General features: G+C 41.2%; 1 protein-coding gene across 1 annotated transcript; it reads right to left on the bottom strand.

Annotated features, from left to right (window-relative positions):
• Positions 1-5,354: 5,354 nt before the first annotated feature.
• fzd10 (frizzled class receptor 10) lies at positions 5,355-10,878 on the bottom strand. The gene has a single exon (XM_067604672.1). The coding sequence runs from the start codon at positions 10,181-10,183 to the stop codon at positions 8,432-8,434; it is 1,752 nt and encodes a 583-aa protein (XP_067460773.1). The 5' UTR covers positions 10,184-10,878; the 3' UTR covers positions 5,355-8,431.
• Positions 10,879-17,527: the final 6,649 nt, after the last annotated feature.

A 17,527-nucleotide genomic window follows, 5' to 3' on the forward strand; every position in this document is an offset into this window, starting at 1 on the left:
TTATGGACTACAATACAGTGTTTTTTGTGGCCATGTAAATCCTGGCTTTGCTCACATCTGTTCTTGCACATTTTGACATGTAGAATGAAGTAATTCTGTTTGGAAACTTTCCCAACCTATCGTAACTAAAAATACATTTTATTTTAAGTGTTGACAAGTTTACGAATATAAACAAACCCCGAGAAGCCTCAAGTCTTACATCAAAAGCCCAAGAAATACATTTCAGTGTGCGAAAATGTCTCAAAGCCAGTAAGTCAGTATGTAAACAAAGACAGCGGTGGAGCAACAGTGTTTCAACTGGTTTGTCATACTGCAATCACGGATTGGCCCTTTAAGCGGTCCGTTATTTTCCACTCAGGCCAGATAAGTGGGTCCTGACCCCTTCTCTGTGTAGATTAAGCGCTGCTGCCATCACTCCCATTATTATTATCAGGACCAGACAATCTGGCCTGCCACCAGTGTCCACGAAACGAGATTCTTTTGCCATGCTATAGCTTGATTACTCAAAGGAACACATGCACTCACTGGTATCAGATACAGTTGCAAAACCCAACAATAAAGTCATTTATCATCCCCTCAACTGTTCCTCAGTACTTATCCCAAATTGCTTCCAGTCCTGTCACTTCATAAAGCAAGCTGGGAGCAGAATGGGACATTGACTTGGACCGCTGCAGACTAACACATGTTATGTGTTGTCCCTGCCCTTTCATATTAACTTGATGCCGCAAGGGGGGAAAAAAAAAACAAAACTGCAAGGATGTTTGCAAGACCAAAGAGAATGTGTCCAAACCCTAAGCAGCAAAAACACAAGCAGGCTGACAAACAGTACCAGTGTGCTACTTTGTATTTTACAACTATTAAAGGTAAAGAGTTTGAATTGCAAATGCTGATACCAAGTAATTGGATACTATGTGCGAGCCAAATGCAAAAACAGACTGTATCATGTTATTTTTTCTGCTGTCAGCATCTGTTCATAGATTGGATTTAAAATCTAACACAGGTTGTCTTGTGAACAGTGTGTTTTGCTTTCATTGGTGTAACAGGCAAGTACAATTTTGACAGACTTATCTTTACCTGAGTGTTTCAGTTTTATGCCGTCATAACAGCATTAATATGTCCACTCCACTACATTTCAGAGGTAAATATTATATACTGTATATCACTCTGCTACATTTATTTGACAGCATTAGTTACTAGTTTTGCATAGTCAAATACATAATTGTTTATAATACATTAATATACCAGTAATAATAACCCAATCAAATAATATACAATAATACACTACTCACAAGTGCATTTTTCTGCATAATGAATACTTTTACTTTTCATACTTTGGGTACATTTAACTTTTATTTTAAGTAAGATTTTGCATGCAGGACATACTTGTAATGGATTACTTTTAGATTGTGGTGTTGCTACATTTACTTAAGTCAAAGATCTGAATACTTCTTCCACCACTTGTTGTTTTGCAAATGCCCATCAGATTCTTGGCGACTGATATTTAGACTGCTAGCATTATAATTATTTATCACTACTTCACCCTACTTAATAAATAGCTTATAAGAAGTCATGGCTGGTTTTATTAATGGTTAAAGAACTATTATTAATCAGTAATAAATGGTTATAAAGCATAGAAAACAAGGTTTGTGTATATCATCTGCTATCATAGTTTGTGTTGTCTTTTGCGAGTGTGTAAGGTGTGAAAATTTCATTCATAAATAGATGCCCTGTATTATTTATTATCTTTGGCAGTAGATGTGCTATTGTTTTGTCACTGCCCATTGCATGGAGTTTATGTAAAAACAATAAAATGTCTGCATACAGTGTATTCTGCCAGCAGTGCCGGGATGTTTTTCCAACTTTATGTGACAGTCGATTGTGTAGTTTCCTTTCATGTGCTCCCCCTCTTCTTTTTTCTTTGTTAAGTTTGCTGAGAGTGTCTTTGAACCACAGGCATTTTCTCTCAGCGGTGTTCATGAGCCCTGCCAGATCCATCATCATCCCTCTCCCTCTGTCTATCCTTCTATAGCTCCTATACTGTCTGTAAACTCTCACACACAAAAATATATACACATGTAGACAGTCTCCTGTTGTGCTTGCTCTCTCCACTTCACCATCAATCCTGTCACTGCCTTCATAACATCCCTGAAAATGCCACCAACATGATAAACGTGTGCATGGTTACACACAGACACACAGGCACACACACACACACACACACACAGACACACACACACACACACAGGCACACAGGTTTGCATGCACTCACTTACACATGCAATTACATACATTAACATCAAAAGGTGGCAATAATTTATTGAGTCATATTAACATAACATATAACAAATAATTGAGTCTTACTTGAGTTCTTAATTTCTATATTGTCTACATAAACAGAAAACATTTGTTTGTGTGTCTGCACATTTGTGGGTTGAAAATGTCCAGAAAGAAAAGTTGCCCCCACTTCTGTAATTCTGCTGTGTTTTAAAATGATCAGAGCACTTTGCAGTGTGTGGATTAAGAAGGTGGCAGATTAGAGTCTGCTGCTAAGTCACCATGGCGAAAACCTTGCTTCCAGCTGACACCAGACTATTCACATCCCTCTTAACCACACAATCTCTTCCCTTTATAGTCACGTTGCAGCCCATGGGTGCCACCGCTACTTGTACTACTTCTCCCTTACATCTGACAGTGTTGTGTTCAGTGTTTCATATCTGTCAAATTGTGATGGTAGAGAACATGTGCATCATGTTCTACTTGCAGATTTAGGTAGATTTGATTGGTGATCCCTTGTTAAAATAATAGCTGAACATTTTGGAGATTATGCTTATTCTCTTTCTTGAGGAGTTAGGTGAGAAGATCAATAACATTCTCAGATCTGTGCGTTAAATAGAAGACTACAACCTGCAGTCGGGTAGCTTAGTTCAGCATAAAGACTGGAAACAGCTTTCCTTGCTCTATTTGACGGTAACAAAATCTGCCTACCAGCACCTCCAAATTGAAGATTTTGTTACCTTCAGAGACAGGCGGGCTAGCTGCTTCCCCCTTTTTCCAGTCTAGATGCTAAGATAGGCCAACTGGCTACAGATTTGAGAGTAATATTGATATTTGCATTTAATTCTTGGCAAGAAAGTGAATAAGTGTATTTCCCAATGAAGTGGACCAAGCTGGCGCTCATAGCTTCTGTTCAGTATAGTTATTTCACAGGCTGGTGGAGACTGGAAATAGAAAAACAACAACAAAAAAGGCATTATAAAGTAAGTTTACAGTGACAGACCATAACACAGCCTGAACTGAGATTGAATCTCTTGATGAGATTTTGTTGCCTGATATGTTTTACAGTCCGTTGAAAACCCCCTCACACCTGTTTCCATATGTTTTACAGTACACACAGGGTTTCAGTAGTTCCCCATAAATGCATCGCAAAAGTCATTCTAGCTGTGAATGTGGTTCTGAAGGAATTTCTTGAATAAATTCGAAGAAAATATCTTTGAAGAATATGACACCAGTTATCAGATTTCTCATCTCTTATGTTGTTTGCCAGCTATCACTGTGCATGCCTTTACATGCACCGAACTAATTGAGCCAAAATGTATGAAAAAAAAAGGAGACAGGCTTTGGGGAGGAGGCTGGCATACAAAGAACAATGTCTGAAAAGTAGCAGGGGTTGCCATGCTCTGGTCTGACTGATGTTGTATTCAGCCTAACTGGTCCTCAGAGGAAGTGCCGCTGCCCTGCTTGTATGCAGGGGGAGTGTCTGTTTGCACAGGTCTCTGTCAGTTAACACTAATCTGCCTGATCTCCACCTCAAAGTCACTCACTTCTCCACATGCAAATAAACATATTCAGTCCTCTTTCAAACCAAAGCCACTATCAAACACTTGTTTGATCAGCAGAGGGCCTGCGAGGCAGTTCATTATGCATATGAAAAAAGTGCCCTGCCCCCGCCTTGCAGGCAGAGAACTCATTGTTGCCAGGTTTTTATGTAATTACTCTCACCTTCAACAGTGGCTGGGAACAACTGCCTCCACAGCAGACTGGGGTATGTGCATGTGTGTGTCTGTGAGCTATTACCGTGGTTTGTTGCTGCAGATTAGGCATATATACTATACTCTTACTTTGCCCTAGATTCTTTGCTATACAAATCAATTCAGAACATAAAGCCCGCCCACACTTCCTTCAACCATAATCCTCAGAACTCTGGATGTATGTACCAGAAGAACTTGAGGGATGAGAGGGTGCTTTCATTGCAGTCTATGATAACACTTTGGTCTATGAAACTTGCAGCTTTCTCTCTAAAGTTTTTTTTTTCCTTTGGTAACCCTTTTACTCCAAGTTACAGATACTTCTTCAGCAGAAAAACAAAGTTCTTTCATTTGTCGTGATGCACCGACTATTTTTCTTCTCTGGTAACAGCCAAAGGAGGCAGAACTCTCCAAAAGGTGACAGATTTACATTTAGAGCAGCTGTCTAATAAGACAAACAAGTGCCAAGAATCGGTATGGGTCTAGCGCATTAGGAGCATACATGTTGGAAGAACCCACCCATTCCCAAGCACCAGCCAGATTCCTTTGTGTGTATGTTGTGTATGTGTGTGCGTCATGTATGAGTCTATGACATTGAGAGGCTAAGCACTTCTTTCCAAAGAGACAGGCCTGAACTAGTAAACAGGTGCTGCTGGAGCAGCTGAGGATGAGGACATGGGGCGTCTCCACAAAGCCTGATCAAAGAGAAGCTGCCTCAGCCGCCAGTCATCCAAGCAACTTGATTTATGTCACTGTGTCAGAGAACTTTATGACTGCTTGCAACAGCAGCAGACAAAGTAAATATGCACAGGTTCCTCCACAGCCTTGCATACAATAACATGGCATAGGGAAGAAGGTGTAGCCGTTTTTTGATAGAGAAGCACACATGTTTTGACTGGTGATGGCCTTTGACATGCAGAGGAGGCTTAATTGTTCTGTCATTTCAACTTTATGTTTGTGATACCGCTCAGTTCCATAAAGACACTTAACATCAGCTCAATTACAGAGTGTGAAAAGCTGAAAATCCTGGCTCACTGGTGAACCAGTCAGATTAAATTAAATCAAGTAATTATCAAAGGTTTGATGCTGTTTCAACAACGCTGATCACAAGCAGAAGCTGCTTTTTGTCAACATATCATAAGCCAACATTGACTGCCATCCCCTGCATGGCATGGCTGAAACAAGGAGAGGCAGGAAGTAGATGTGTGCATGAGTGTGGGGTGACGGCATTCGTCTTGGTGGAGTTGAGAGATATGTGGGTCTGAGATGCATCAGCCTTAGTCACATGGCTGCGGCGGGATTCCCCGCTTAAACAAATAAAATATGTCATCGCATGGAACAACATTTAATGACCAGACAGGATTTTTCACACAGCTGTGAGAACTACAGGCTTGATAATCTGTGATCTGATGAAATAAGATCTATACTTTTAAAAGGCTAAATCCAGCGATACATACAGTTGCGTGTGATTTTAAAAAAAAAACAAAAAAAAAACCCTTACTTGCCAGCAATACTTTGCCCTTGCTCTGAGCAGATTTTTTCCCTTTGAAGAGAGGAGAAGAGGAGAAGTCAAGCCTGTTTGGCTGAAGAAGCCCTGGAGGGGGGTGGTAACTGTCATTTATATTTACAGCCTTCCCAGACACCTCGGGGGCTGTTATCCAGGTGGCCTCTGTTGAAGCTCTCAGAAGCCACTCACACCTTTTTCGCAACTCTGAGTATCAATAGACACTGCCTGACTTTGATTCAGCCACATAGAGGTTGTGAGTCATGTGCTTTTGACTGTTAAAACAGGTTGGGTTGACGCTGGAACTTGAATGGCCGCGGGGATAAAGCATTACTACACTTCTGAAACTTTATTAGACCAGAGAGGACTCTCTCTACCATAGGCTTTAAACTCTCAAAAAAGACATGAAAGTGAGGAAGATAAAGGTAGAAAAAGTTTTGTACTCCAAAACTGCACGTTTTTTCCCCCCAAATATCCAAAAGGATACCTTCATGCACACTTGTTACATTTATAGTTAACTTTTGACAATCTGTTAATTTTCCTACATAAGTTTGTGTTTTATGGTTGACATATTTTAAGTATCCATGTTTCTCTGTTGCTCTGGCAGCACTGTCAAGACCAAAGTCAATTGCTGTTGCTTAGATTCAAGACTAGACTTGTGGTTCTCACAGCATGTACCTTAAATTTGTTGACAATGTAAGGATCGTTTAACACCAAACATCTCAGAATGTATTCAGTTTGCTCACTCTTTAGAGAAGCGCTTCAGTCAATATGTAACTACTTCAAATCCAGGCCAGATGTGTCTTTAGAAATGTCACTCTGCTTCGCTGATAAGACGAGAAGAGATGACAGATATTCTGTATTTTGGTTTGCAGCGATCCTCTTTTCAAAGTCAAACCCTTCAAACAGTCTAATCCTGTCCTGAATGAGAGCTGGATTATTGTATAACCCCTTCATTGATACGCACCGACACATGCAACACAGTGAGGGAGAGGAAGAGGGAGGACTAAAAAAAAGTTGTACATTCACTGGAGCTGAGGTGAAGAACTATATAAAGGGTTATATAAGCACAGGGTATAAAAGCATTGAGGAATGTAAAAAATTATTATTAGGATATCAAAACTTGGATGTAAACCAAAAGGGAACACAGTGAACATTTTGGAAAATATTTGCCAACAAAACAAAACCATTAGGTTTTAATTAATTAATTTTTGCCCTTGATGACATCATCATTTTCCCCTTTCATGTTTATATAAAATTCTACTTTGTAACACTAACTCTGTTTCACTGTAAATAAATGATAACATTTTCACTTAAAAAGCAAAAATGAAAGCCACTACACCAAACACGAGAATGAGAAATATTAGTGATTTCTTAGGCATGAACTGTTTTTGTTTTGGAAAGGCAAACATATTAAAATGAAAGATTTCACATTTCATTTTAGATTAAAAAAAATACATTAAATTAATCTAGAATTATGCACATAAGTGACTTTGTTGCCTTTTTGCACAGCATATAAACAGCAAACGGAAGGCCAAAGACGATCCTTTTATGATTGTTTTTGCTGTTAGTTGTCTTTGATGCAGCCACAGAGGGACACACATAAACATCCCACTGTTTCCATATGAACATTTGAAAGAATAAAGATGCTTCTGAAGTATCAGACATGTCTTAATTTCTACAGTGTATGGTGAGACATTCACCTTTTTTTAGATGTAAAAGTGCAGGGGTTTTTTTTCCATAGCAGGAGATATACAGTATGTGTGCTACATGTATGATCATTTACCCATATTATGAGCTGATCTGAACGTTTCATAAAACCAGTTATTATTATAGTAAATAAAATGTGTCTCTTTATCTTGTCTTTTGGTCATGTAAATGATATTATTCTTTCCATCAATTATTCTTAAAGCTATTCTGGAAAGCAAACATAGCGTTAAAACCCAGCTCTGACATGCCATCACACTCACAATTTAAGATTAATGAGGATGATTTCTATGATGAATTACACTAACTGCAAACAATGTCAGCCTATAATAGCGAGGGTGAGAGGCGCAAGTGCTGCAATAGCAAAAAAAAAAAACAAAAAAAAAAAAACAGGCTTTATGCGGCTGTATGAACATGGAGACTCACTCCAACTGAGGGAAAAACAACACGGTTGCAAAACACACTTCCGGCTTTACAAACATTTAAAACTAGAACGTTTTATTAATTTTTCTATAAAATCTGAACTTTTAGAAATATATACAAACGTTCCCTTGTGCTATAAAACAGCAAAGAAAAAAAAATGGAAAACTCAACTGCGTGTACAAATAACTTTTCAATAACGAGTGCTTGATTAATTTATGGCATGGATTTGCCTCACAATGGGCAGTTCATAAGGTCTTGAGCACGTTTCAACAGCTGCTCTCACTCCAGTTCAAATATATATGACACTGCCTCCATTTCCATTAAAAAGCCTCCAAACACAACACTCATCTCTCTGACCATTTGCCTCCATTGTCTGTGGGGTCCTTTTCATTGTCTGTAATCTGTCACAGTACAAGTGTCTTTTTTGCCTGTAAGGAAAACATCTATTGCACATTATTCAAGTAACCCCATGGCACATCCAAATGGTTTATTCCACTCTTTTTGTCTTGGGAACAATGTGATTTTTTTTCTCTACCAAGTTCCTCAATAGGATAAGTGAATCCAGGAGTAGCAGATTTTTTTTTTTTCTCAAAGGCAGCTCTTGTTGCATGAGATGGCTCAAGATACAAAAAAACCTCATGTTGCATTATCTTCAATGCAGCTTGCATAAATAAAACATGAACCGTGTTTCTTTTGATGGCACTCTGATTACAAAGTCTCGTTTAGGTAAGGGCTTTACAAGTATTTTTGGGTTTATACAAAGAGAGCCAGCTCATACACATGTGGGTGGGGGCCGTGTAGGCTCATACTTAGTACTGTGCCCTTTGAGAGATGGGTGAGGTTTGATGTAAGGCCTGCTGCTGGTGAACACACTGGCAGCCTTCCTCCTTGTCCTCTTCTTTAGCTTCCTGCTGAACACATTCTGCCACGACTGCAGGGTCTTTGAGGTCCAGATCCACATGCCACTGGTAATGCCCACCACCAACAGCATGAAGATCTTCACCATGAAGATCTCAACAGCGGGGATGGACGTCTTCATGACACACTCGTCAGACTCCGGCCCGCTGCTGTCCACACACTTCTGCTCCCCTGCCAGGATGCGCCAGTAGTCCATGTTGAGCCGCTCGTAGAAATAGCAGGCGATGACGCAGGTGGCGGGGACAGTGTAGAGCACGGAGAAGACCCCGATGCGAACCATCAGCTTCTCCAGCTTGTCTGTGTTCTCCCCCTCTGTCTTCATAATCTTCCGGATGTGGAAGAGGGCCACAAAGCCAGACAGCAGGAAAGAAGTGCCAATAATAAGGTAGCAAGAGAGGGGAATAAGCACAAAGCCTGTGAGAGCTTTGACATCCATGCTGCCCACATAGCAGACGCCCGTCAGCTCATCCCCTGCCACCTTCCTCATCACCAGGATCATGATAGTCTTCACGGCTGGGATGGCCCACGCCGCCAGGTGGAAGTAGCTGCTGTTGGCCTCGATGGCTTCATGACCCCACTTCTTCCCTGCAGCCAGGAACCATGTGAGGGTCAGGATAACCCACCAGAGGGAGCTGGCCATGCCAAAATAATACAGGATGAGGAACACAATGGTACAGCCGGTGCTCTCCAGACCCTCCTGGATAATATACTGGACCCCATTGTCTCTGTCGCAGGCTATTCTGTCAGCTCCCACAAAAAGTCGGATGAGGTAGCCCACAGAGTAAACACAGTAGGACATAGAGAGGAAGATGATCGGCCTCTCCGGGTATTTGAAACGCTGCGGGTCTATGAGGAAAGTAAGCACGGTGAAGGCGCTGGAGACAAAGCAGAGGATGGACCAGATGGCCATCCACACCAGGGAGAACTGCTTGTCTCCTTGACTCCAGTATACATCCACTTTGGGGTAGCACTTGGGGGCACAGGACTCACTTTTCTCTACGTAGTGGAACTTGCCAGGGTTGCTGCATGTCTGCTTGCTGCTGCTGTCTTTTAGGTGCAGGTCCTGCCCGCTCAGAGGCCGCTGTGGCCTGAAATCTGGAGGCTGGGTGTGGGAGACTTTGGGAGGCTCATCTGAGCCGTTGTTCGGCGCCTCCATGCAGAGGTTGTTGGGGTCGTTTTTGGTCGGCAGCCGGGAGCAGTCCAGAGAGTCAGGCCAGGGGAATTTAAACTGTTCCAAGATGGGTGAGCATTTCAGCTTGACCTGCTCACACATTACTCTGCATGCTGGGATGGGGTTGGACACCTGCTCTGTGCACATGGGAGCATACAGTGAACACAGAAAAAATTTCAGATGGCTGTGGCATCCAAACTGTATGAGCGTGGCAAACTCTTGCAGCTTTATGGCTGCCTCTTTTTGGTCATCATGGCCCATGAGATTTGGCATGCGAGTCATGTTGTAGCCGATATCTTTACACTGTGGGATGTTGATGTGTTGACATCTCCCTTCTCCTGACCAGTCGGGGTCTATTGAGCTAATGGCTGAACCCCCATTGCTCCACAGGACCAGCAGCACAGAGATGAGGCTCAGTTTAGCAGTTGAACACATTCTCCCCTCTTGATTTAAAGAAAAATTAGGCCAAACGTTCACAAGTACCGCAAGTTTCTTTCATTAAAAAGTCTGTGATGTGACCAGGATGGCGTTTGTGTGTCAGATCAGAGTGGAAAAAAAAACTTACTGAACTATCTGATGCAAGACCATCGTTTCCTCATTTTAGGTTTGGGCAGTTTAATAAAAACATAGATCCCGAGATGGTTCGGAAATGTTTTCCTGCTGGCAGCGTGCGCTCCGGTCCATGCTTTCAGGCGCTCAGTTTGTGGCTGAAATGTTGAAGTCTCGTTCAGTCTCTTGCACGGCGCACATCTACTATAACTGTGAGTAACTGAGAATGGTTATGTGCTCCGATTTGTTCCAAACTTGTTTCCAAAACGCTCACTTGTCCGTCCTCACGTTTCATGTCACTTTTCCCCACAGTATCTGACTGTGAAGCAGCGCTACGATTTCAGTCCTTGTGTGAGAAGTTGCAAAAACAACAAAAATAATTTGCCTCCACTCCGTTTTTCGGCGGGGATTGTTGCTCGCAAGGCACCCGAAACAATTAATCAGCCGGCAAAAATAAATCACATAATTATCCTCGGTGATAAATATATTAATTGTGTCCCAGAAGCAGGATTATGCTCCTCTCATAAGCAGCCAGTTGATGCGTTTGGTGGCAGCGCTCGTCTGAGCTGGTCGGAGCCTCCGTCCCGGTCTAACCTGCCAAAAGATCCGCCTTCAAAGACAGCTACTTTGCATAAGAAAGATGACACTGACACGCGGATTATTTTCAAATCGTGCGGAACAGCTTGTTCATTACAGCATTTTCAAAGGCTCACTGCAAACTTCCTTCTCTCGGTTTGTTTGTGCTCAGCCACAAACTTCGGTTTCAACAGAACACAGACACATTTTTATGAGAATCCCAAAAATGATTGCGCAATATGGCTCAAAGGCGCACCGGTTCAGAAGCGCACCGAAACCAGAGCTTTGTTCACAACTGATATTTTACTTTATGAGACAGGACGTTTCTTTTCATGCATAATTTTCCTCGTAAATTAAGTTTTAAAATGACCCTTCACTTTGAAATAAGTAAAATCATTGACAAACAGAATATATCTGCAGCTTTTATTACTGGTATTTATGTTCCTTGTGCATTATCTTTCTCAACATTTTTTGACGCATGTTTCGAGCCAATGCACCCTTTGATTTTGCATTGAGGGTTTCATATAGACTAAGTGGTCATAAATAATACATATTTAAACTTAGCCTAAGGATACGTCATGCATATTAAAGGAATCCATACCGCAAGTGATTTCATATTGTCTCTACTGTACAGTAAGCCATGACTGAACATGCATGGGTCTAAAAACAGAGATGGTGCTGCTCTGCAGAGACACTCAGCAACTCCACTCACAACTTCTTGCAGACTGACCAGAATCACCCATAGTGGTGTCACGGTGTAGAATAACTGAAATATGATGATCTCAGACCAGATCCTTCAATAACATACCAGCAAAATGAACACTGAACAGTTAAAGATAAAAAGAATTGCATGTATGAGGTATGTTTTAGGGTGGATTTCCCATTTGTACAAAATAATTTTATATATTCGTGGAATGATAGATCTACTGTTTTTGAGTAAAACATGCAGATTTGGTTTCCACATCTAGTGCACTTTCAATTCAGTTGAATATACTTCACTACTTCATTCCTCTTTGGGCAAAATTCAAGGCAAGTTTGCACACGATGATATCCACATAAAGAGAAGAAAAGATACAAAAAAAGTTAAAAACACTGGCTGTATCTCATTTGGTTGACAAAGAGATGTAAGAGAATGTATGAGTGCATACTGTATGAAATTAACCTTTGTTACTGACTTAATTCTATTTATTTTTTACACATTGGGGTTTCTAAAGGCATTCTTGAAAGCACCAGATCAAACCACTCATGGATAACATGTGTTGAAATCTATTTTCAGATCTATTTAGGCTTTAATTGTGCAGAGGTCTGTATGTTCTGGTCAATAATCTTAGAACTAAGGGTAACAACACCTTGCAGTGATTTCCTGTCTTTGTCACCGAAGGAAGTAATCCAACAAATAAATAAAAAGGTTAAATTCCTTTTTAAAATCTGGGCCTAAAGTGTTGACATTGTTCTATTGTGAAGCCCTGAGGAGTTAAGCTTGCATCAATAATTCAGATGCTGCTTGGCCTTTCTCACAGTGACGTCTGTATTCTCACCAGTTCCTCATCAAATACATATCAACATTCGCTTTGGACAATTTCAATAGTTTCGCAATTTTTCTGTGATGTCCATTTCTGTTGCTGTGTTACAATTAAAGCCATAAACAAACTGTCACAACAGTCCACCAAATCTTCAGGGTTTGTGATGTTTGATCTGTGAGGAGCAATGTCAAAAATATACCCCTTGACTGTATCCATATGATTTATTTTATAATCCTGGAAGGAACATTTTATAACATGGAAAACTTTTTATGTTCCCTCTACAAACTCCTTGTTTTAATAATTGATTTTAATATGATATTTGAAGAGTGACTGACCTTAAGGACACATTTCAGAACATCGTTTTTCATGTTTGTGTGGGTGTGCTGCTGAAAATAGTTTTGTGTGTGAAAATTTACCACATTATGAGCTACAGTATGTGCTTACCAACCTCAAAAATCAGCGATAGATATTTCTAATTAAGAAACTCATTACTCATTACTCAACAGCATTCATAAAGAACTACAGCTGCTACTGTTCTCATGCAGAGAAAAAAGCACTCACAAGTCAGCCGCTGTTGAATGGGGTTGACTCTTCAGTTTCCTCTGGAGCAAACTTTTCCATTTTTAAAAAAATAATTTGGCATGATTGCACACTGAATCAGTGGTGTTTGAAAGAGAAGAGTTTGTATCTTCTCCCCATGTCTGTGTCTGGGTTTCCTGTGGATGCTCTGGTCCCGTCTCACGCTCACCAGAGATGTGCGGTGAATTGATCATTTCCCTGCTAGTATGTATGAATGTGTTTGTCTGACTTTATACTGTATGTGTTATCCCTGTGATAAACAACCATCCGCTGTGCATCCTGCCTCCCATGGCGAAGGGCTCCAACCTTCTGTGACCCTGAGCAGGATAAGTGATTTAGAAAATGAATGGATGGAAGGCTTTTATAACCCTGTTAAAGCGAGACAATTCCTGTAGAGAGCAGACCTACATAAGATGCAACAGCACCAAAGCTACCAGGTGCTATAAAACAACACATCAACACATAGACGACCATAATAAAAGGCAGAGGTAAAACCTGTTGATGCATTGTTGATACAGTGACTAAGAGCTGGTTTTATGTTGTGTCAGTGTGCTTGTGACGGAGCAGGAGGGCATGACTGGGTGAGAGACGAACGGGTTATGAGGCCTTCTGCCTTTTATGTGTTTACTGTATGTGAGTTCCTCCAGACCTCACTCACATTACCTCGTAAAAAGTTTGTGGCAGTGAAAGATTTATAGTCTAGACCGGCTATGGTCTTCATCATGCATGAAATGTTGATCACAAGTAAACAGGAGTGCTCTTAGTACATTTTTACAAGAGTCACTAAAGTGCTTTAAGAAGTATTTCAGAAATGTGTCCAGGCAAGATGAGAAACCTGGCACCAGCGTGCCTAAATGGTTTAAGCACAGCATATCTCACTGGTGGCATTTCAGCTGTTAGCGCTCAGCGTGTGGAGCATGAGCATAAATATAGTGTATGAATACACTTATGAACACAGTACCCTCCTCCTATGCAGCACATGTACCGCTCAGAGATCACTTATCCAGCTGGTAATGTTTGAAGAGGTTCGGTCGGAACTTAAATTACCCTGATTTTCATCACTTCATAAAAAAAAAAAAAGTTTCTCTGCTAATATGTTCCCAGGTTGTAATCAATGTCTTTAGCTGCTACACTACATTGATTTCCTGACAGATATCATTCTTTTAAACAGGCAGTATTTTGTGTTGTATGTTGCACATGTGGGAGTAAAAGCATTTTGGTGTGAAATTCATATCCACATGCAAACCATTTTCCTTGAAAAGCTCAGATGCAGTAGCAGCATGTATTATATATATTCTGACCCTTCACAAAGACATGGACAACAGCTGACATGCCTGCTCCGTCCCTCCCTCTCCACTAGACTTTTATTATGTAGCTGATGTGTAGAAGTTGAACAAAAAGAGATGACAGCTTTAATGTGAAGAAGAATAATGTAATATCAATGCAGTCCCAGAGCCAGGGCAGTTCTGCTCTCCATTTACTGATCATCCGGCTGTCAGATACCCTGTCTGGCGTATTTTAAAGCAAATATCTGCCCTTATTATCGCTGCCTTTGGTGTAATGAAACTGACAAGATAATATTGTCACACATTCTAATAAGAAGACACAGTCTGCTGGTTTGTTGTAATTCATCGCCTTTGTTCTGTTCTCGCTCCTGTCTTTCCTGCTGCCTCCCTCTCTTTCATGATTGTTTTGCTGGTCATGATGATATCTCTTTGAAAATGAGAAGAAAAGGGGAGGAATCAGTCCTGTTCAGTTTTTTAGCATCTGTAGCCTCAGCAGCTACTACTGTCTCTTTTATGATTTTTTTTTCTTCTGTCTACCACCCTCTTTTTCATATACAACCCCCTCCTATAGCTCACTCCAACTCACACATGCGCACGACACACACACACACACACACACACACACACACACACACACACACACACACACACAGCAACTTTATCTCATCTTTGCAACCACAACAGTGCGACAAAGAAAAGCAGCGCAGCTCCATCTCTGAGAAATCAGCAACTGTGAGATAATTCTGTAACTAATAAAGTGAAAGGGGGGTGGGGGGGGGGCCCTTTGATGGCTGAAGCTGAAAAGATATTTTATTTTTTTGTGTGTGGGATTTGAGATGTGTGATTCTATGGAGCGAGCTCGCTCCCCTGCTGCTAGGCTCTGGCTGGAAGCTGGCCCCCCTCTGGCTAATGTTATGGAGAATCGGAGGAATTTTATGGCTGTCTTTTCCCTCAGCCCCCTTTTTTCTTTTGTTCCCCTTTGAAGAATGACTTTAGACATTTTATTTACATATTTAACCATGGATGAAAGAAATGAAGGGTGAGGAAGCAAAGCTCCTTGGGTTCTTCAGGGAATTTTGATCAGTAAAAATGAATTGAAGCTAATACATTTTTGTTTGAGTAGTCTGAGATTGGATTGGTATCAAACACGCCACCATGATGGTGACATTTCTAAAAAATGACGCTGTCAGTCGTCTGATGGGAAACATGATCTGCTTATACCAACTCTGTATCAGTAAGAGTAATCATAGTATTCCTCTTAATTGCAGTGGTTAGAGGACATGCATGCTGTTCCAACATGTGAGGTATGCTATGGGAGAGATGGGGGACGTTTTAGACATGTTTGGCATTGTTGCCGGCGTTGAAAGGGCATGTTGATTAAACGTACGGGTGGGGTAGGGCTATAATCTTCTTAACCAAGGCCCTCCTCTTCTCTTTCAGAGGGCACAATGAGAAGAAACAACACACTCAGTTGGAGGTGAGACTATTTGTCCACATGCCCTGCACATTGTCCAAAGATCCTGTTCTCCCTCCTGATCGCACGCATTCAGCGTTTAGCTCAGGATGATCCTATTTATCAACATAATCTGTTATTTTCTCTCTTATTGCCACTCAACAGTTTGTGAAGAGGTTGATGCCAGAAAATGAAAAACTGACAGGGAAGCTATGGCATCTGAACATGCACAATAAACAACCTAGTAAGAATCACATTACATGTTTAAAATTTTTTTTTTTTTGGTATACCCCGGTAGCCTACTGGTTAAGAGGCATGCCATATAACCGCAACATCCACAGTTCCAATCGGAACCACAGATCCTTGTTGCATGTCACCTCCCATCACTCTCTCCTTTCAATTCCTGTCATCGCTCCACTGTCCCTTATAATAAAAACATGAAATACCCCCCGAAAATATTAAAAAAAAGGTTATTTTTTAAAGGACGATGCTTGAATGCTAAAGCAGAACTCTCTCCTATCCCAGTTTGAAAGATTCTTTAAGAAACTGCTGGCAAAGATAATTCTGTTTAATATTATACATGGTATTTTTCTGTCCCGTTTGAAATGCTGGAGCTTTAATAAGAGCACCAGTTTTAGTAAAGGGTCAGACGTTTTGAGGAAACGCATATGAATCAAGCAATTAATTATTGAAGAGCTCTGTCAACATCAAAGCCTGCAATATTCTTTGCTCATATGGCTTAAATAGTTCAATAAAGTAACTTATTAATGAGGACTAATTTGTTTCGCTCTTCTTTTCACTTTGCTCTATTATCGGCTTTGTTTCAGCTCTGTTATACTGCTGTTAATATGGGTACAGTCCCATCAGCTGAAGGTTAACCCTCTGACCTCATTCATTGTGGCTGATAAGAGGACGTCACAGAGTTACTCTGACCCTTTAAGTGTTTATAGAGTAGATTAGTATAATTATAGGGATGGTGGACCTTTATAGAAGCTGTCAGCCAATCTGCAATAAACACTTGTAATGAATTTTGTTTGTTATGAAGCCCAATAACATCTGGGTTGAGGCTGCTTTGAAACAGCAATATTAGTTTAGTGGGCTGTTCTTACATCATACTCTTTCATGTGGTGGTCATTTAACAGCAAAGAGAAGAGGAAGAGAGGAAGGAGTGGAGGAGGAGGCGGGTCGGTTGAGTTCAGCAGCTTGAGATGAAGCAATGAACCAAAGCAGTTACAGTCGACTGCTCGCAAAATGCATTTTTTTGTTTTGGAAAGTCACATCAGACCCAACGGAGACATTTTCAAGAGTTGGGTGACTTTTCTGCAAAGTTGTTAACAACTTGAGAGTGATTAACGGACTTGAAGGAGGAAGAAAAAAAGTCAAAAAGCGGGTAAACATTTTATTGCCCGCATCGGTGAAGGACACTGATGGCAATATTATTACCCGAGGTCCTTGTGGGGGCACTTGAGTGTGAATTGCTAATCAGGAAGGCCTTCTCTGGTCTAATCCCTCTTTGAGTGGCCGGCCTGGAATCAGCGCGTCTGGGGAGACTCCCCACTGCTTCTGGCTCTGGAGGCTCCATTCAATAGCGCAGCCCTTCTGTCCCATTCCCACAGTCCCCTCACACTGTGCGGCGCAGCCATGCATGTGCGCACACACACATGTGCACGCCCCCCCACACACACATCCTCCTCTAACCAAATTAGATTAGACCCTTCCCTTTCTCCCCAGCAAGGCGCTGGTCTTTTCTCTGCCCGGTCATTTATCCCACCCTTTTGTCTCTGCTTTATAAAAGAGAAACAAATTCCCAAAC

The sequence above is a fragment of the Thunnus thynnus genome, chromosome 2 (genome assembly GCF_963924715.1).
Source record: "Thunnus thynnus chromosome 2, fThuThy2.1, whole genome shotgun sequence".
Lineage (NCBI taxonomy): Eukaryota > Metazoa > Chordata > Actinopteri > Scombriformes > Scombridae > Thunnus > Thunnus thynnus.